The sequence below is a fragment of the Gallus gallus genome, chromosome 4 (genome assembly GCF_016699485.2).
Source record: "Gallus gallus isolate bGalGal1 chromosome 4, bGalGal1.mat.broiler.GRCg7b, whole genome shotgun sequence".
NCBI classification, from domain to species: domain Eukaryota; kingdom Metazoa; phylum Chordata; class Aves; order Galliformes; family Phasianidae; genus Gallus; species Gallus gallus.
Window position 1 is genome coordinate 32,565,609 of NC_052535.1, and position 21,792 is coordinate 32,587,400.

At 45.0% G+C, this 21,792-nt stretch overlaps 2 protein-coding genes across 8 annotated transcripts in view; one reads left to right on the plus strand and one right to left on the minus strand.

The window, feature by feature from the left end:
- Nucleotides 1-21,792, minus strand: part of LRBA (LPS responsive beige-like anchor protein) — a 372,868-nt gene that overhangs the window by 143,531 nt on the left and 207,545 nt on the right. Inside the window, exon 1 of one of the 7 annotated variants that reach the window (XM_025150233.3) lies at nt 20,998-21,195. The exons of 5 other annotated variants lie outside the window; for them this stretch is intronic. The gene's annotated coding sequence lies outside the window, so the exon portion shown is untranslated. Of the gene's footprint in view, nt 1-10,814; nt 17,199-20,997; nt 21,196-21,792 lie in introns of those variants that run through there. One more of the 7 variants, XM_046941239.1, reaches the window with a different exon arrangement.
- Nucleotides 18,528-19,967, plus strand: MAB21L2 (mab-21 like 2). The gene is given in 1 exon segment (NM_204190.2): nt 18,528-19,967. A coding segment is annotated over 1 exon segment (1,080 nt). The 5' UTR covers nt 18,528-18,619; the 3' UTR covers nt 19,700-19,967.

Here is a 21,792-nt window from a genome sequence, read left to right on the forward strand (position 1 = left end):
AGGACACAACATCTTTAGTCACATCTTTAAATCACAGATGTTTACAGAAAATATTAACTCAATCATCTATTGTATCTGTGTGCATACTACACCAGCAGTCCAGCTTGAAAGAATTCACTCTGGTGTCCACTGAATCTAGCTACAAAACTTATCCAAGAATCCTCGGGATCCAAATGTGCTTCCCATCAATTCAATGCATGCCACAGATTCCTCCTGGTTACTCCAGGTCACTGGAAGGCATTTCTTCAGTCTGAAAGGTCTATTTCTATGGATCTAGCTGACTTGCTGTAGCTGATTTTCTGACAGATGTATATCTAGTAACAATTCTCCAATTTTAAATACTCTATGTCTCAGACTTGCAGTCGATCAAGAGACTTTCTCACCACAAAAGAGAACTTTCCAGATTTAATTTTTGTGTAAGTACGTCCATTTTACTTCTTCTCCTCTATGTTTTATATAAATATATAAGTGCATTTTCCATTTTGAAAGCCGTGAAGAAATATTTTTGTTTCTATTGTACTCTTTCTATTCCATCCTAGCTGGGATAGAGTTAAAGATGATTTCAGGATAATAGCAGACATTGCTCTCCCAGGAGCATAATAAATCTGTAAACAAGGGTACTAGGGCACATTAGTGCATGCCTCAGTTCTCCTCCATGTTCTCCAGAGCATCCAAAGGGTGACAGAACATGTGTCCAAAAAGCGGCAGGGGTTGAAAGCTTGTGTCAAAGGGGTAAGAAGAAGAAGAGTCTTTTAATAACTAGGGATACTCAGAAGGGCTAACAGGCATGTAACAAAACAGTGGACAGTATATGCAAACATGAGAAGTCCTCACCATTATTTGTAACACAAACCAATTTAAAGAAAAAAAAAAAAAAAACATTTTTGATATTCAAACCCCTTTGTATACATAGTGCCTGGGGGGAAAAAGACATCTCTCAGGGTGAAAAACCTGTCCTTCTCCTTACAATACAGGGAGTGCGCAAATGATTACCCTTTGTAAAAAGCAGACCATGAGTATCATTTTCACAGCTACTTAAGCCAACATAAATCCACCCTGCTGCAGTACCACAATCCCTGGTCAAACATACACTATACCGAAAACATCTTGCACTAGCACAAATCCCAGGTGACCATATACAGAACTCTATTCTCAGGCAGCTAAGCCAGATGAAAAATAACTATTTGTTAGGGGTGGGAGATTCATTTTTGAGTGAATCAAATCAGGTACTGCAGGTTAGGCAAAGCAGTATGTAGTTGTAAGCTGAATTTTACTGTCTACTCCCCACACAATTGTAACACAAGCAAAACAGGAATTCTAAATGATCAAGATTGTATAATGTCCCATTTATTTCTCTCCCACTACTTACAGCAACTTTCCTTACTGACAGAACATGGCAAAAGACATATTTCTCCTTTATATAGTTTACTGAAGGCTGAAGGAAGGAAGATCTCCTGTTACTGAGGCTATTAGATTATCTAAACATTCACAATAATAATTAAAGGTGGAATCACTAACACTGAATATTAAGGAACTGTCTATGTAGTTGCATACCTACACTGCTAAGTCCAGTGCAAAGTATCTCAGGATGTAAGATGTTTGTATGTGCCTTTGTTTCTATATATGGAACTGAAAATTGCAAAATGAAGTACGTGCACTTTCTTTTTAAATGGCGTTAGAACTTGATAGTTAATTATAAAGACTATAAAAGTACAAAGAGAGTAACAAAACTTTTAACAGGTCTTAAGGTATCCAGAATATCTGTTCTGTATTGCTGCCTAATATTTTAACCACTGCAAGGTGGAAGTGCAAGTTTAAGGGCCATAGAGGGTTATGCATGGTACATTAACTGTACTTTTCTGTGCAATCTACAATGCTCCCATACAAATAAAAAACGTTTCCTTGGTGAAATAATCACTGCCCTTTCAACAGCATAAAGCAAGTAACTCCTAAGCAGGCAGTTTCATTACAGTAACTTTCTGCCATCCCCTAGGGACCACAGAGAGAGATTTCCTAAGTGCTGTAAAGAGGAAAACACAAATAATTTACCAAAAGAAGATCAAACCAGTCTTGTAAGTAGGAAGTGAGCTGTCTTAGCTTCTGTGACTTATCCTAATTTACACTCTGAGTTGGTGTAACAACCCATCCATTTTGCTTAAGGAATACTGCCGGGTCCAGAAGAAAAGGGATATACACTGAAAGATGCATACGGTCAAAGATTGACAAGATGTGCCTTACTGAGAAAATCACTATTTATACAGAAAAGTGGCCAGCAAGGCCTTTCAGGTACAACTCTGAATGAAGAATGATTCACTTTAAAATAGGATTAAAACTCATTCCATGATCCAGAATATGCTACATATGAACAAGCATAAGGTTCTTGTACACAGACTGTGACAAAAGACGTCCCTATTTTACCTGTGTATGAATAAACAAATATCCAACGGCTTTTATTAAAATCAAGGCTTGAATACATATCATTTACTCTCTGTAGAAATGTACAAGAATGACTTATTTGCAAATAGTTGTCAGATTTGGATAAATGTTTAAGATCCACCCTTGCATTTTTTCACTAGGCTACCTTCTTTCTGCAGTGAGGCATAAATTTTCTTTTAAATATACTGCACAGTAGTAAACACTGCTCGTGAATATAAGATTTATAGCACATTAATAAAATCATATAGGCGCAGTGGCCTTAAATATATGAGGCACACGATTTAAGTTTTCATGACTACCTCAAAAGAGACCGAGAGTAGCCACACAGCATTTTTTAATCTACAGAATATTTACACCTACACATCATTCATCTCTTACCTGTATCTAATTATTTATTTCCTCCAGTACAGAACAAACTTCTGAAAGATTAACGTTACGCACAGGGAGTGATATTTACTAGATCAGTTCAGAGTGGCAGAAGAAGCAAAACAGCACTTACCTACAAGCAACAAGAGAGCACAGGATTTAACATTTGTCCCACATCAAAGAGAAATAAGAACATTAAAGGTAAAATATAATACCTAAAAGTGGTGCAAGAGAGGTAAGAAGCAGAGCAATAAAAACACCTATAATCCAGACTCTAAGAAGCAACAGCATTTTATCTGCAGATATCTTGGTAGATTCCCTTGGAAAACAAATACCTATGCCAAAATATACAAGTACTTAAGTCCAGAGGTAATCAAGAATTTCTGAACTATCATTTCCATGTATATATCTATCAGTTCAGTGTTGAAATTTCTTGTCAATGAATGTCAATTGCTGTATGTCAATTCAAGTCAAAATTGTTTGTGAAAAATGTTAATTTTTGATCAGTCAAACAATACTAAGCAGAGAATGGGCTTCAAATTAGTTTTTAAGAAGAATGAAATTTTTACACCAACGAACAAAACAAGGAATTTGGGAGGAAAAAAAAAAAAAGAAAGAAAGAAGAGGAAAAAAAAGTTTTGCTTTTGACTGTTTAGTTTAATTTTGGAGGTTACATTAATTATCACTATTATTACTGCCATTCACCCAGAAAGCGTCAGGCGACTTTAAGCCAAATAACAAAATAAAACAAAATACTTAAACTGACTCAGGTTGATTTTTATACTATTAGTTTATGTACTTTTTTTTTTTTTTTTTGAAGTTTTGACTTGCTACCTTATTCCAGAGATAGCTGAGAAAATCTAAAAAAATATCATACAGTAAGAAAATGCTTTCCTCCTGATTCTGCTATATTTCTTTGAACAATTTAGTATAAATCAGTGAAATGAGTTACTGTGGATTTGAATCGGGTGAGTTTAACTAAGAGTATGCACTGCCAGAGCTTCGCAAATGGGACAAGTTTTCCTAAAGTGGACAACGGAAAATACCTTGATGTAGGATCAAATCTTAGACAAAGCCAATACAATCACAATTTTACCAGCTCTTCCTACCTGCCTCAAGCATAAGGCTAATCATGGATAAATTTGAGGTGGATAAAGTAAGTTAGCACACGCTGCTCTGACCAACTTTGTTTTGAAATAGTCATTACAAGCCAGAAAAAGCTGTGCTCTCTTGCACTGAATACTAAGCAAGACTAATTTTCTACTTCAACTTGTTTCCCCAAAGAAGATCAATTTATTCCTACATCCATAAGCACCAGCCACCTTGCATGCTCTAACATGAAAATAATGGGAAAATCAGCAAAAGTTATAATTCTAAAATTCCTGGTATGCAGAATTCACCACATTTACACATCTGAAATCATTAATCAAAAGGTAGCTTAGTCAAAAGTTGATATATGTTTTTTATCCACTAAGACACTGAGGCAAAGAACATTCCCAGCAGCTCAGAGAAATCACATTTCAGGTTCACATTTCAATATGGGCCAACAGAAACCAATCCTCCAAGCACAGCAGGAGGAAGCTGAAGGTTTCCATCCCGCTTGGTATGTAACAGCTGTGAGAAGGGGGGCTACTAGGTAGGTCATTCATCGTTTACCTCTATTTAATTCAAATGAGAAAAAGAAATGGCAGGAAGACTACTCTGAGCAGTAGGAGGAAGCAATAGTCCAGTCAGTGAAAAAATTCTTATGCTAATGGCAAACAGAAACTGGTTAGGAAAAGTATCTTGCCAAGCAGTTTCCAGGAAAACCTCTTTTTCTCAGAGAGCAAGTCATTGCATGAACTGATCAGCAAAAGATAAGTAAGCAGCAGAAAACATATTTCAGTGGGCAACCGAGGAGTAGAAGACGTGTAAAATCCATTCAGACCAATACAGAAATAAAGTTTGTAATGAATCCTAAAATTCTAGCGCACGCTGTCAACATAATTTGTGGTAGGTAGGAAGACACCATAGCTAGACAAGGAGTTTCAAGACAGAAGCAATCTAGAGAATTCTGAATTTATGTAAGAGAATCAATCCTCAATAAAACAATCTTTGAGTGTTGCTGTCCTGTGATGCAGATGACACAGAATGCAACAATTCCCCAATATCACATAGTAAAGACAATTCACTCCCCATATGAAAGAGTTATCTTTCCAAAGACTTGGAAAGTAGTTCATAGGAACAAAAATAGATTAAGCCATTCTTGCATAAAAATAAAGCCACCAAATACAACTAAGAGTGTACAAGGTATCCTAATACACATTGCAACATGAAGACAGAATTAAACCCTTGAGATCCAATGTTCCTCAGCTGTAATTTATACAACATATATATGTTTTGACTATCTACAACCCCACGTCATATTTTACAAACAAGTAGAGCTTGTTGAACACCAATGATGTTTTCAGATTTGTAGAGAGTAACAAAGTGAAAACAACGGATGTCTCAACAAAGCAAAAAGCTGTTCAGTGTTGGCATGAATTTGTAGAATGTTAGCAATGACTTCAAATGATATTCTGTACTCTGAGGCCTCCAAAAAAACACAACCTAAATGTTAATGTTCTATCTTAATGCAGATGAACACTTCTTTCCAAAATTCTTATGTACACCACATACTGTATTTTTTTACTTACATCCATTACTTTTAAATAATAACTCTGCTGAAGACAGAAAATAAGTTTTATATAATTGTATGGCATCAAGCAAATTAATTCCTGACTTAGTTGGCACAATCCTGATGTAATCATTAAATAAAAGTGACAGTAATGCTACCTTCCATGCAGTAAAGTTAGTTAATGTATGTAATATACTACATTCCTATTGATCCTGTTATGAACTTAGGAAGAGACTCGTACTTAGCAATGCCACAGCCTCCAAAAGATCTTACCCTTAATTATTTAACATGGCCAAAATGTGGTAACTTTTCAGCTGGGTTTACTTACCAACATTCTTTATCCTAACATTATATTCTCAATTGTGTGCGATATTTTACCATTTGCCATATTAAATGCAAAATGCTTTATTACATTATTTATAAGAGAGAATAGGAAAGGATTCTGATTTTTACAAGGTCCCTTGCAGTATTCCTGGACACCCACATTGCAGAAATAATGGAAACAGTATGCTAATTCATATTTCTAGTCATTTCTTTTTCTCAGATAGACTTGTTAGCTGATTTAATCAAATGACTGAAGGCTGTGATTAGCAGAATTTCTTTTCTTAAAATCTACTTGAATTCACATCTAAGGGCACTCCGAAGTTTGTTCAGGATGCAAGATGACAAAGACTAGAGCTAGTATACCCGTGATATCCTTCCCTTCAGGAAAAGAAAAGCTTTAACACAGTGGATAAAATGTCAGCTTTGGAGTTTCAACACAGTAGAGTCAGGGGGGTGTATTAATTTAAAAACAAATGTTTCAGGAAAATTACAGGCATGTCAAATCACTGTTCACCTTTCCTTTGGGCAATACAAAAGACCAATAAAACCTCAGATTTCGGGTAGGCCAGGCTTTAATTGCCAGGTTCTTTAATAGCCGTGTACTCATTTCATTTGGGCTTTTAAGAATTAACACGACTTGAATCTTCCTAACATACGCACATACTATTTTTAAACAGTACATCAGTCTAAAATGATTTTTGTCACACGTTGCTTAAACTTCATTCTAAAAATGGTTTAAGGTGTTCTTTTCATACCTTTCTTGTAATTTATTTGCAGTTAAACACCACTTCGTGCTTTAGAAATAATTTTTCTTTGTCAACTTCTTGAGGGGCTCAAGCAAAACGCTGAATTGATTGTAACGTATCACTAATGCCTTAATTAATGAGTTAATCATCTTACTGCCAATTCTCTCAAACAGTTGCACACAAGTAAACGGGCTGACAGACAACTGCTTCCAGACCAAGTCTGCCGGACCAATATATAAAAAAATATTTTTGTGCCATCTTGCTGTCTTGCAATTAACTTCAGAAGTTCCACTATAAACTACACTTAACTTGCAGATTTTTCTTTTTTTATTTCTTTTTTGCAACTACACACATTGTCTTTGAAAAAAAGAAGCTGTTCTACAATTGCTACCCTGCTGCTGGCCTACAGACTGTCAAAACGTACTGAACCTTCATTTCATATTGGCTGTATGCATTAACCTTCTCACAATAAGAAATTGTCTTTCAGATGCCAACACTGTGAAGTATCTGTTTTCTTTTACTTATAAATTACACACTGATTCAAAGTGCAGAGTGCTTCAAAAGGAAAATAATAGTAGTAGTATTGAGTCTCAAACAAATTTCTTAAAAAAGAAATGACTCCAGTATGCCTAAATAGATCACATTCACAAGTTTGTGAATCTTTTGCTTTCATTACATTCAGCATATTAAAAAAAATAGCATTTTCTTAAAGATTAACAAGAAGATCAGACCAACTTGAAAGTATTTTTCATCAGGAGTGTGCCATTGATGGATTTTGTTGGGGGTTTTGTTGTTGTTTTCTGTTTTTGTTGTTGTTGTTGTTGTTTGTTCGTTTGTTTGTTTAATTCCAGTATATTTGATCATGGAAAACTGCAGTTCTGCAAGCCTATTTCAAACCTCGACAAACCCCATTTCCTGAGACTTTATTTACTAATGCTGTTTATGCCTAAATTGCCTGAAAATAACTTGACAAATCTGACATTGCAAACAAAGAGCACACTTCCTGTTACAATATTGAATCTGGAACACCATCAGTGTTTTGTTCAGCTTGCATAAGTCACAACTGATTGGACACAGTCCCTGTGGGCATGCCATTTCATCCAGACTGGACGGTTCATTAGTCATAATTACTATAACTGTACAGCAGAGACTGCAGTTTTATCTCATCATACATCTTTGATAAAGCTGCTTCCATTTCTGCTTCATCAGCAAGTGAAGTTACATTATTGGAGCTTTTATTTTCTAATCTGTGATTAACGTTGGCTGCACTGCTTATGAAACGCGTACCAAAATTCAAAATAATGTACGAAGTCAGGCCACGATGTGACCACCACTTGAACTCTGTGTTAAAAATCATGCAGCTGTTATTGCTTGCAGGAAGAATAGATTCAGAAATGACAGTTGCAAGGAAAATTTAACAAAGAAGATACCAACACAACAGTTTATAAGAGAAAACTGTTGGTTTCCAATGTGAACCGTGACCTAATTTAGAAGAAGACACGATCTAATAACAACTGTAAATGCAGCTCTTAACAAACTGAATTCTACATGTATAAAAGCAGCACGTGACACCATTTTCTTGCTGCGGTGCTTGTTGGTGATTTTTATATCTTATTGTGTGATAGCAGGGAACACAAAGCCTGGTGGCACTATCGGAGTGTGCAGCGTGTACCCATGATAGGCCACATAAACAGTCATAATCGACAGTTACATGTAGGCACTGAGGCTGCAAAAATCCCAGAGTAATTAGTGTTGTCTGACTGCAATGACATCTGTTTTCTCATGGTCCTCTAGACTTGTCAGGCCAATAAGATGTATATGAAAAAATATGACAAGCATTGCAAATGCCCTTCTGAAAGGTCTCACTTTGGGAAAAGCTGAAGAAATGACACATGCCACCTCTTTTTTGCCAATATACCTAACAGCCAAAGCTTCGAGATTTGAAAAGGTCTTTTGAGTCATTTTGCATTTGGCTATGAAAGGTTTATTCAGAACACAGCACTGTGCTTACGAAAAAAAAAATACTGCGGTGGGTTTTGTTCTTTAACGAAAGCAAGCTTCGTTAATGGAAGAGGAATAAAACGTGAGTCCCGACTTGAGTGCTTACATGCTGGTGTCAGCTATTCCTTTTTTTTTTTTTTTTTAATTAAAGCAGCATTAGGTAGCACACAATAGATTTGTGTGTATATATATCATACACGTGCGTATATGCATATATAGAATACTTCTGCTCAAAGAGCGGAACAAGAACAGCTTTACAGCTGCGCTTTCTGGCATTGCAGAAACACTGCAGCCTTTCCAGCTGAAGCTTTTGTTTTAGGATTCACAACCTTTTACCTTAATAGTGCCTATCTCTCAGCTCCTTCTCTGGACTGTAGCAGTATGTTCGAGCATGCGTTTTCTCCGAGAAATACATTAGTCATCATTAACAGAAGCACTGACACCAAGCCTAAGTGCCTCTCCACAATGACCAAGTGGCAATCATCTTTCTCTTACACTGTCATTGCTGATTAGGGTTTTCTTTCATGAAAATTTAATTTGTTGGCTTTCTGCAGCTCCTTTTTACATTTCTGCAATAACACAACATGCCAGCAACACCGAAAATGCAGTCAAAGACACTGTAACTGCTTATAGGGGAAGATAAGATTCCAACCGCTCAGCCGTACTCTTGCCTAGTTTAACATAAAGAACGGCCCTGCGAGACACTGTGGCTGCTGACAGAGGGAAAACTCCCATTGAATACCTAAGGCTTCAAATCTCTTGGAACACCTTCTGTCCAAATAATTGAAAAATTTTTCATCTGGAAGACAGTTAGCCAGCCCATCTTCTGAAGCTTTGTTCAATAGGCAAAGTAACAAGATCTAAACAGATTTTCGTAACTAATTGCTTTTGTAACTGCTTCAAATATACAGGTACTCAGGTTTTTAGCTTATACAAATATTTATTAAAGGATTTCATAATCCTCTGATAAATTTCAGCCTCACTTCTTGGGTCTGCGTCAACACTGCTCTCGCAGTTAAAAGGCAGCCACAAAGAAAATGGCTTTAGCTGCTGCAGGCAGCTAAAAAGTTTCAGGCATGTATTATGCTTTGCAGCTATTCAATATACACAGTCTCAGATTCCTGCTCTGTGTAACATTACAAACATTGTTAAACAAGATACCATAGCAATGAGTTATTTTAAGGAAGTTTTTCAAAACATTTACTCTTCTGCTTTATTTCAATTTGTTTAAAGATTTTTTTTTTTTAATTATAAGCATATGCTATTTTGTTAACATCTGTGCACAGCATAAAACCTGACTGAATTCCAACTTCTGAAAAAATGCAGATAACTTACATCCCTCGAGTAAAGTAACACTAGGAAACTTCAGGAGATTCAGATTAAGATACCTGAATTCATTTAACTGGGTTTCCATACAGGTACATTTAAAACCAAAACAAAGCAAACACACAAACAAAACGATTTATTACCATTTTTAAGCTCCCTCGGTATCTTTCAGAATTTAATTAAGCCTCAAATTTGGATCTAGCTCTATTAAATTCAGAAACCACCACTACTAAGGTCCAAGTAATAAAAACTTTGTTCAGCTTCCTACGGTATTAATACCCCACTGCTGACTGAAAACAGCGTCGGTAGTCAGGATGTAAAACGGTACTGACAGCACTTTGGATTTATAAGAAAGCTTCAGTATCTTTAAATAGTCTCCACATATGAAATTTAAGAAGAGGAAACTAGGAATTAAAAGCGGATTTGGAATGGCAGACGGCGATTGTTGCACTGCCGCGGCACTATAACCTTGATTAAATGCAGAGCAATGCTAAAGTAAAAACAAAGCCCTGCCATGGAAACCTAAATTAACTACTGAAGCAGACCCCTGATGCAGAAAGCCGGCGATCTGAGCTATTCCACTTGATCTCAAGAAAAACTTTCACTCTCCGGGAAGCGTGGAGGCAAGGCGGCCGGCCAGGCCTCTGTTGGGGCCTTGCTCCTGCGCCCTCCTTGTCCCTCGCACAGATGCGGGCGGTGGCCTCCTCCTTCGCAACCCCGTCAAGTTCAAGTACAGAAGTTTAGCTCTTTGACTCCCCCCTCCACCTCCAAGTCACTTGTCAGGAAAAGGTTGGGCGATTTATCGACCACCGCTGGATGCATACTGTCAGTGCTGAAGGAAATATGAGCAGGGGCTGTTGCTACTGTTCTGGAGCTCATTGATAATGACATACCTGCCTCTGTCACCCATTACCCATACTACAAACTACTTAGACCTAACTGAAAAATCAATAGCCTACTTGCACCGGTTCCTGTGGCTGCCTCCTTTGATTGTCAGCTCCTGTCTAGGGTCAGCACTTACATGAAAGGGGCTGTGACTGCCTGATGCTTTCAGGACAACCTAACGATATGAAACTAGCCAACAGAACAGTAAATTCTGTCCCCTGCCCTCCTCATCAATTAGGCTTTGACTAGGCTTGCCTGTAGAAACCTGACCTTTTAAGTTTAGGTGAATATGGAACTAGCTGAACACACCATTGCCCTCAGCGCTGAGCCAGGAAATCCACTGACAGGTTAAACAAAACAGAAGGTTGTAACTGTCATAATTTGCATTGCACTTTCACGCCAACAAGGGTGTTATCAGTGGGGGCAAGCCCTGGAACACACAGCGCCAGCACCCGAAGTCACTCTCCTCATAAATTTTCAAGCGAAGGGAGATAAAACATAAATTCGCAAATGACCCTGCATTTCAGTCCTACTTTCTTTCAAGTTCACACTCTGGCAACCCACACCAGACACATACTCAGCTGCCCTCTGTAGATGCACTGGCACTCAAGTGCCACTTGGAATGGGCTTCTGAGATAGATGGCGCGTGAGGGAAAGTTACCTGCCCGTGCCTTGTAAGGACTCACATCCCTCCTCTCCGCTGTGTATTTACATGCATGAATACCAACCATAAATGCAGGATACACGCGCACATGTGTACACCTGTCTTTCAGAGAAGCAGGTAAGTATAGATACTCTAAAAATCCCTGGAGAGCCCTAACTGGCACTTCTGAGCAGTATTCGCTCACACATCCTGGATCTCGGAAGGCCGTTAGCAATGTCAGAATATCACTGTGGCCACAGCTAAATGATAAATGTTACATTTTGATGTATCTTCCCTCCTTAAAGAATGCTGACAACCATGAAGCAAAGAACTAAAGCATGAAATCTCAGATTTAAAATGAAGGCTGAACTATTTCCTGAAGTGGAATACAATAGCTTTAGTAACTATACACAGATCAGAACGCCTTGCTCCTTCTTTCCCCAAAAATAAATTAAAAACTTTATTAAAAACAAACGAAAATACTTTAAAATACTCTCATTAGTGCTCCTTTCTTTGGAAGTAACACGAATTTTTAAGTAGTGATGGCTTCACCCCTTTTTGAGCCCCTCCTTCTGCTGGCCTACCATCCTCAATGTAAGCATTCCAGGGAAATACAGACAGCGCGTGTGATCAAAACTATTTATCCTATTTGAATACCAGAGCTTCTTCATACTGTGACAGTACAAGCCAGCTCAATTACAAGTTTTCTGAAACTCTGTGAACTCTAGGAATTTTAAATGCTCTTTATTCAGCACACACGGTACCTCTTAATGTACATATACAAGGAAGATCTGGAGCAGTAATTTACCTGATGCTTTTTACCCTGCAGTTGAACCTTCCTAACTCCTGCATCCTTAATGTCCTTCCCACAGAAAAGCATGCAGAGGCAGATATAAGAATGAGCTCTTGCGTAAATAAATGATAGGAGAACTGCTTCTGTATGGGTTTCAGATCTTAAAGTTCAGTTGCAAATCTTGAAATACTCTTGGAAGCTACTTTTCTAAGCACGTTTTCAATACACATCAGTCTCTGTATTTACGTTATTTCTGCACATTTAAAAATCAGTACTGAGAAAGGAAAACAGCTGAATTACACAGACATTTTTTTTTCATGAAAGCCTCAGATAATATATTTTGCTGCAAAAATATTTGTTGTATCTTAACACTCAGTTGTTCAAAATAAATGCAAAGCAGAAGAAATGCAGCAAAAACTGCTTGAAAACAAAAGTGAAGAAGTCTACGAAAACACTGTTAAATAAACAGAACAGCAGTTAGAATTAATATTGCATTCCAAACAAACTACAGAGCAAACACTAGTTAAAAATGGTAGACCTAATTGAGTCTGGATGGACCCCTTTACAGACCTAATGCAATGATTAACTATGCATCTGGTAGCATGTCAAGTCCTTTTTGTGTGCCTATCTGATAGTGAAGTGAAAGGGCATGGACAGTGTCCAGTCCCAGCAAGCAAATCATTTGGAAGCAGTCATAGACATAGATCAAAGATTTTTCACTCTATCCGAAGTCTATTTAAACCCAGCAACCCAGCCCCTTGTTGCAGACAAAACCAGTTAGAAAATAAGAAAGACTCCTTGGGATCCAAAGATAATAAAGGAAGATAGAAGGAGAAAATGAAGAAAAGAAACAGACTGGCAGAACCTTGATTTCCATAGGCCAAGACAGCTGTTTTACATCCCAGTTTTATTTCAGATGGTTAAGGAAAAGGAACAATTTCCATCCCTTAGATCACCAAATATTATTTCAATTAAACTATGCAGATGGCTTCTATACATTACTTGAACCGACACAGTTTCCCCTTCCCAGCTACAGGAGACAGTACGTAGGACTATTTTGCACACAGGTTTTTATCTAATCCGTAAGAAAACTAAAAAGACAGCAGCATATTATCACGGAGAAGTTATTTTGAAATAAAATATGCATGGCAAGATATAAAATAGGAATAGCTCAGATTTGATTTTCTCTTTAGGAGTAGCAACAACCCCCCTGCAATGATGATATAACTAGTAATAGGCTACTTTTATGCCAGCACACTACTTCAAAAGGATAAAAGTTTAATATCATGAGGTACAACAAGCAGGAATATAGACAGCTCTAATTCTGCATTTAAATTGAAAAATATTTGAATAAGGCCACAATTATAAGACTGTTCAAACAGGAAACATAAAACATAATGAAGAAATAAGTTACATTTAAGTAAAACTTCCATGCCTTTTCTACCATAACCATCTTCCACCAACACCAAAATCATCTTTAAATACTGAGAGAGGGGAGAAGCAGAAACAAAAAAAGAGTGACTCGATATATTACGTGCTGCTCAGCAGTGCTACCGAGCAGACTGAGCCCCCTCTGACCCTCCTCCCACAGCCCCCTTTCCCTTTAGGAACTGCACTCACGGGCGCTTGCTAAAGGGTTGTTACCTGCAGCACGGCTGGTGAGGAGTAGAGTATTTTACACTGCTACCTGGGGAAGTACTTCGAAAAGTGTCAGCGTATACACGAGAAGCTTCCACTTCTGGAGCTCGAAACTGACATTTTTGCATTTCGATTTAAGAATTTTATTAGAGGAGCCTAGATTAACTCGTAAATATCCTTCTCAAGAGAACGAGTGTTACTGCATCCAGCTGAGGATCAAGCTGGCAAAATCCCAGGATGTCACACGCTCTCATACTTTTTGAAATGGACATCATTAACATAACTAATCAATTATTGTTAGTTATAAAGACCGGTCAATACACTGAATTAGGTGAATTCTGCTGGATAAAATAGCACGTACCAACAGTATGCAATCACACAACAAAATAAGCAAAACAAAAGGGCCCCAATAAGTTTTTAAAGAAGAAACTGCTACAAAAGCATTAGAAATGTTCTTTTCTGGTGCACTTGTTTCATTTTCACTGATTGTCAACTTACTGAGGGCAAACTCATAAAACTGTGTTTAGTAGCCAAAATAATCTTACAGCTAAAAGTCACAGCTATTCTTCGAGAGAAAAGAGAAGCTACCTTCAATTCAAGATTCAAAGCGACAGAGAAAGCCTTCATATGGATCATGGTTAAACACCACAAGATGAACACATCCACATTTTAAGGAAAGGAGAATTGAGCTCCTTAGTGGAGTAGTTGGAGCCTTCCCCTTTCCCACTCCAGAAAGAAAGCAAAGGGAGACTTAGAAACATGTGTAAATTATTTAATTATCGTATCATCCAATCTTTGCACTAAAAAAAATACAAGATCTGTATAATACTCTTTGCTGATGAGACGCATGAATGACATCCGCCGAATGGAAAAGCTCTCCCTCAGTGCACACTATCAGCTAACTTCATAAACACAGTTCTTGGGAGAGATCAGCAGACAGCAAAGCCAAGCCATGCCTTCAAATAAAAAGGTACATACTGCACACTACTGAATGTAGACAGAATTTTAACCGTCAAACCCACGGCAGCCTTTACTGTAACCGTTAACCTGTTTTTGCTGCAGAGAAACACAACGTGCATTACTGAATCATTTCTTCTCCAATCCATACATTCCCTGCAGCAGTTCAAGCTCCATCAGCAGTGCAGGAATGTATGAAAATGACAGGCAAAGGGCACTAGCTCTTTTCCCATACTGTTCTTCTATAAATGGAAGCAGAGTTCAACAAAGTGCTTAAAGCTGAGAATGTTTGAAGACTGATCCCCAGGAAAAAAATACCACCATGTTAGGATCCACGAGCAGATTAATTATCGTGTTTTACCACAAACCTGCATCCCTTAGCAGAAAGGACAGAAAGGAAAGCAGCTACTGGAAAATCACGGAGCACTGGCTGAGTCTTGTCTACAAAGCTGCCACGAACAAAATGGATGGCTACACATCCATATTTCATGTGCTATTCATAAAAACACCTATTATCCCTTTTGGGAGCACCTGTTCCTGCATCCGCTTTTCCTTCTCCGCTCAGAGGAGAGGAGAGAGAAAAAGGGTAAATTGGGCATAAACCCTTTAACAGCCTCGCGATTTTGATTAAACTTTGAACGGACTTAAAAATTAAATGCTGTATCGGTACCACGTGATAGAAACTTCAAAATACACCTTTTAGAATAAAAACGGTCTGAAATACGTAAAGCATGCCGCCGACAAGCTGGCTGGCCAAGCAAAAGCAAGCATGCCACAGCATAACACAATAAAGAACGTGCGTGCTTCCTGCTGAAACTCCGATTTGTTTTCCAGCGTTCTTCTCGTTTTGTTGGTTTGCCTTTCCTTTTTCTTTTTCTTTTTTTTATTTTTCTTTTTATTTTTTTTTAAGGCTTAATAAAACGCACGGCATTCTCCCTCGAATTGAAATAGAAGGAAATCAAAAAGGTGCTCGCACATTTCCTGGCCGCCGTCGGCTGCCACTCTGCCGCCCCGTTCGCCCGCAGGAGCGCTGCCACGTGCGGGCCCGCAGCGGAGGAGGCGCCGAGGGGCAGCGCGCTCCCCCCGCACGAGTCCCTCGCAGCTCCGTTTCCAGCAGCCCTCGCTAACAAAACGCTATTGCTGCAGGCAGCGGCGTGCCGACGTTGGCGCTGCCTAAACCAAACAAACACGATGTTTAACAGTCAAATAAAACGTCCCGCAGCCTCCCTAATGAATTTGTCAAGGACCATCGGATCACCTCCGCCCCTGCCTCATTAACTCAAGTATGATGAGACGGATTATAACGGGAGAATGCAGATCAATCGCTCTGAAGGCTTCAAGTGCCTTTTAGCCTCGAGAGTCCCTCTCCGCGCTCCTTCGTCCCTACGGAGAACGGTGTCCCCCGCCGCCGGAGGGGCTGCCGCTCCGTACGGTGCACTGTCGAGGAGCGCTGACGGACTCCCGCGCCAGCATCCATAAAGGCAATGGGGAGAGGGGCTCTTCGACTGCAGCTCCTCCGATACCGTTCCTTTCAATTATTCATCCCGGCGAGGGCAAATTCCGCCACAGCCGAAGCCGTCCTTAATGCGGCGCGGCCGCAATCGCCCAGAGAAGGGCTTCACGCGCATTATTTGCTGGAAGTGTTTAAGTTTATTGCTCAAATGATGTTTCTAATTAGCGCCGGGGCAATAAATTAAAGTCGGCTTTTGTTTAGCTGATTTATTATTTACTAGCGCTTCAACCTCAGACGGGAAAATTGGTAATGAATTGTTTTAAATCTGAGCGCTGGTAACGCTTTACCATCGGTCACCTTAGCAGGGGGGCGGGAAGGCGACCGCCTCCGCTCTATTTTTGCCCTGAAAATAGGCACCCGCGTCCCCCCACCCCCGCCCGACCCGGCGCTCTGCCAGCTCCGCCGCTCCTCACGCCCGCCCGGGCCGGCGGTACCACGGCCCTTCTCGCCGCAACTCGAGGCTGCTCTGCCCGGAGCCGCCTCCGGCCCGTCTCCCTTCCGCCGGGCACCTGCCGGCCCCGCCGAGCCGCGGTGTCCCAGCCGCAGCGCCGCGACGCAAAGCCCGAAGCGGGCGGCTCGTCGGAGACAGCACCCCGAGCAGCACCGGCGCCGGGCACGTCCATGCTTACTTCATCCAGAGCGCGGTTGTACGGCCGGCATAAGGCATGTTTCTAATTTAAACGCACGCGGCAAACAGACGGCGGTATTTTATTTAGTAAAATCAGCCAGCCACGACGGAAAGCAAAAAAAAGAACCGGACGCGGAGCCCGAGCGCGGGGAGAGCCGAGACCCCGCACGGAGCGCACGGCGTGGGAACGGCCGCGGCACCGCTGCCGGCTCTCGGAGCGCCGGGGATCCGCCGGGCCCGCCGCAGGGGGACACACACAGCCCGGGGAGAGGCGGCGCGGAGCGGGCGGACGTCACCTCTCCCCACACCGGTAGTTTGTGGGGAAAAGAGTTCGGTTTGCTCCGGCGTTCCACGAACACCCGCTCGCTGCGTTTCTGCACAGTCGCGCGTGTCGAGGTTATGCGTCTAAACCGTTCTGCGCTCTCGTTAACGCAAACTTGCATAAAATACAGTTTCCTTTTCGAATAACTCAATCCTCCACCTCAGGAGGATGAGCGCAACTTTACGCTCCGGATGAGTGCGATTTCACTCCGTTAACGTGCCCGCGGCGCGCCACCCCGCCCCAGCGACGCTCCCACTTTCCCAGCTACAGCCCGACATCAGCACCGGGACGTTTACAGCAGCGCGATCCCCGCCCCTCGCCCACCGCCGGGGCTCCGGCACCCGGCGCACACCGCGCCCCCGGCCTGCGGGACGCTCCCGAGCCGCGAGCGAGGTCGCGAGCTGTCGGTGCCCGGCCCGGGGCCGCGGCCGTGCGCGTCGCCGTGCCCGCGCCCCCCGCCGCCCCGCCCGCCGGTCCCGCTCCGGCCGCACCCGGTGCCGCGATTGGCCGCGCCGCTGACAGCTCGGCGGCGATTGTAGGAGGCGCGCTCCGCCCCTCCGCCGCGGCCGGGGCCCATTCATAAAGTAACCACGGCGCCAGCGCGCCCAGAGCCGCGCGGACACGCGGAGGAGGAGGAGGAGGAGGAGAAGCGCGGACAGAGAGAGCCGCGGCGCGCACAGCCAGGGGTGGGGAGGGGGAGGAGAAGCGCTCCCGGGCATACCGCACCGCCCTCCTCCCGCCCGGGATAACACAGTGTGTGCAAAGAAAAACAAACCCCAACAATCCGTGCCGAGCCGCAGGACGGGGATGAGCGAGCGCAGAGCGGGCGCACAACTCTGCGAGTAACGATCGCGGGAGCCGCGCAGCTTCAGGGGCAGAAGGGCGCCCGGCGGCGGCGGGGCACGCGCCGAGAACGGACCGAGGGCGGCGGCCGGACGGGGCTCGCTCGGCGCTCGGGGCACCGCTCGCCTTTCTCCTCCTCCTCCTCCTCCTCCCGCTCTCGCCCCGCGGGCGGTGCCAAACTTCGCCGCCGACCGGCGCTTCTGCGGGGAACTCCTGCGCGACTTCGCTCGGGCTCTTTCGATTCCATGAACTGCTGAAGCGGCCGTGCAGCGGCGCGGGGGGGCGGGCGGCCGAGCGCAGCGGCAGCATCCACCTCCCGGCCCCCGCCGCCCCCGGGCCGGGGCAGCGCCGGGCCGCGCCGCTTCGCGCCGCCGCCGCCGCCTCCTCCTCCTCCTCCGCCCCGCGCTGCCGCCGTCCGCCCGGCGGGGGCGGGGGTGCCCGAGCCGGCCGCTGCCCTCCGCCAAGCTGCAGCCCCCGCTAAAGCATTGGATCCCTCAACGTACTGCGAGAGCCCGGTGTACAGCCCGGACCTGTGCCCCAACATGATCGCCGCCCAGGCCAAGCTGGTGTACCAGCTCAACAAGTACTACACGGAGCGCTGCCAGGCGCGCAAGGCGGCCATCGCCAAGACCATCCGCGAGGTGTGCAAGGTGGTGTCGGACGTGCTGAAGGAGGTGGAGGTGCAGGAGCCGCGCTTCATCAGCTCGCTGAGCGAGATCGACGCCCGCTACGAGGGGCTGGAGGTGATCTCGCCCACCGAGTTCGAGGTGGTGCTCTACCTCAACCAGATGGGCGTCTTCAACTTCGTGGACGACGGCTCCCTGCCGGGCTGCGCCGTGCTCAAGCTGAGCGACGGCCGCAAGCGCAGCATGTCGCTCTGGGTGGAGTTCATCACGGCCTCGGGCTACCTGTCGGCGCGCAAGATCCGCTCCCGCTTCCAGACGCTGGTGGCCCAGGCCGTGGACAAGTGCAGCTACCGCGACGTGGTGAAGATGATCGCGGACACGAGCGAGGTGAAGCTGCGCATCCGCGAGCGCTACGTGGTGCAGATCACGCCCGCCTTCAAGTGCACGGGCATCTGGCCGCGCAGCGCGGCGCAGTGGCCCATGCCGCACATCCCCTGGCCCGGCCCCAACCGCGTGGCCGAGGTGAAGGCGGAGGGCTTCAACCTGCTCTCCAAGGAGTGCTACTCGCTGACGGGCAAACAGAGCTCGGCCGAGAGCGACGCCTGGGTGCTGCAGTTCGGCGAGGCCGAGAACCGTCTGCTGATGGGCGGCTGCCGCAACAAGTGCCTCTCGGTGCTCAAGACGCTGCGGGACCGGCACCTGGAGCTGCCCGGGCAGCCGCTCAACAACTACCACATGAAGACGCTGCTGCTGTACGAGTGCGAGAAGCACCCGCGGGAGACCGACTGGGACGAGGCGTGCCTGGGCGACCGCCTCAACGGCATCCTGCTGCAGCTCATCTCCTGCCTGCAGTGCCGCCGCTGCCCGCACTACTTCCTGCCCAACCTCGACCTCTTTCAGGGCAAGCCCCACTCGGCCCTGGAGAGCGCCGCCAAACAGACCTGGAGGCTGGCCCGGGAGATCCTCACCAATCCCAAAAGCCTCGACAAACTATAGGGCCGGCGCCCGGGCGCACGCCGCTCTACCCCCGGTACCGCGGCGGCCGCAGACTGCTACGGATCGGCGCCGCCCGCGGGGACGGCCCCCCCGCGCCTCTCCTCCTCCGCGAAGGGAAGCGCTCGGACTTTTGCCACGGCCAAACGAAAGCCCAAAGGTACATTTTCCGATCCCTGTATAGTCCTTTTCTTACTCTCTCTCTCTCTCGTCTGCCTGAATGTTGTCACCAAGTGAAAAATTATTTAACTATATGTACAAATTGCCCTTTAAAAAAAAAAAAACAAAACAAAACAAAAAAAGTTTTACCGATGTTAAATGTGTTTCGGCGCCGAGGTCAGATGATGTGCCCCACCACTGACTTGTTGCAAATAGTAATAAAAATATCACTTTAACTTTACTTTTCGTGCATGGTTCTTAAGTTCGGGCCGGTAGGGCCCTTCCGAACCGCAGAAGCGACGCTTAAAAACCAAAACGCGAAGCGGGACGGCGGGACGTCTCCGCAGGCTGAACGCGAGCCCTCCGCTCGGGGCACTCCCTCGGTTTCCCGTTAAAACGGGGCGCTGAGAAAACCCTTTGCTCTGCGTGCGGGCACCGCTGTACCGCGTTACGCTTCTGCGTCTTTCCCCTCTCTCTCCTCCTTGACCCACGCGGAGCCTCGCCCCGCTCCGGCCACGCAGGCAGGCAGCCCGCGGCGCTTCGCCTTGCGTCGGGCGTGCTCGTTTTCGCTTCCAGCTTTTTTTACTCTTTTTTTTTTTCTTTCTTTCTTTCTTTTTTTCTTTTTCTTTTTAAACTAAGACTCGAGCGCTTGCACTTCGCGTTACAAATTCCCCGTGCGAACGCGCCGTCCCGTTGGACACGGACGCGAAGTACGGAGGCAGCCCGAATGGTGCCGCTCGGCGGCGGCGGCACGAAGGCTGTGGGTCCCCCCGCGGGCTGGCCGGCACTCCCAGCGCCGCGCCCTCCACCCGCAGCTTAACTTCCCCGCTTTGGAAACGTCCGCAGCGTTTTTCAGCGTTAACGGCGCAGTCGTTAGGTGCTCTGTTCACCCTCACCCCCCCCCACCCCCAACCCAACCACGCTTCCGAGCCGGTTCGCAACATTTCGTGCAAGTTTCGGCGTCCCTCGGAGGGGAGGCGAAAGGCGACTTCTCGCTCCGAAACGCCGCTTCCGTTTCTTTGCGGTCGGATCCGGCTAGAAACAGCCGTTCCCGTTCGGGTCGCGAAAACGAAGCGAGAGGGGCGGGCGGCGCGGCGGGGCCGGGAGGGACCGCGGTGCGGCCCCGCTGCCCCCCGGCTCACCTGGCGGAGCGGCCGTTTCCGTGGGAAAACAGCGCCGAGCTCCAGCCCCGATCGTATCGGCGCTCGCAGCGTCGCCGGCGCGGCGCTCGTTCGGCGCCTCGTCACGCCGTTCTCTTTTCGGTACTTTGGACAAACGGACAACTAACTTCAGTTTAGCAAACGGACGAAGCCTCGTTAATTAAGGGCGCCTTCTGAGCTACTCCGCCGAAGGGTTTTGAGTTTTAAGGGCGTACTCCGGAGCAGTTCCAGGCACTGCGATCCAAGCGGAGGGTGGGGCAGGGAGGTGTTAATGCTTAAAAGCGAGCTGCAGCGGGAGCTCGGCGCTATTCCAAATCGAAATTCACACCGCTTCTTTTTAGCTCTCCCCTCCCAAAAAGAGATATTAAGATAGATATTTTTAAAGCCTTCCGGTGAAAGTAGCGTCACAAATAGGATGTAAGAGATGTACAGCCCACGCTTCGCATAACCGACTCCTTTTCTAAGAAGCTCAAGAAAATGTCTCGGGCGCAGAATGAAAGACAGCCAAAGCAAAGGAGAGCTCTGCCCGCGGGCAGGGAAACAGCCACTCCCGACGATTAGAACACGGGAGAAAAGCGAGCCAGCCGAAAGTGGCCACGTCCCCACAAACCAGGTCACAAAAACGCTGAGCGTTTCTTATCTGTGCTTAAACGTCCGGCACGGAGAGCAGAGCGCAGTGCCGCAGAGCCGTAAGGTTTGCCTGGTGCCGATACAACGCACGGCACGACACCGAAGATGGAGGATCCACTACAGCGACTCGTCCTCACAGGTCATATT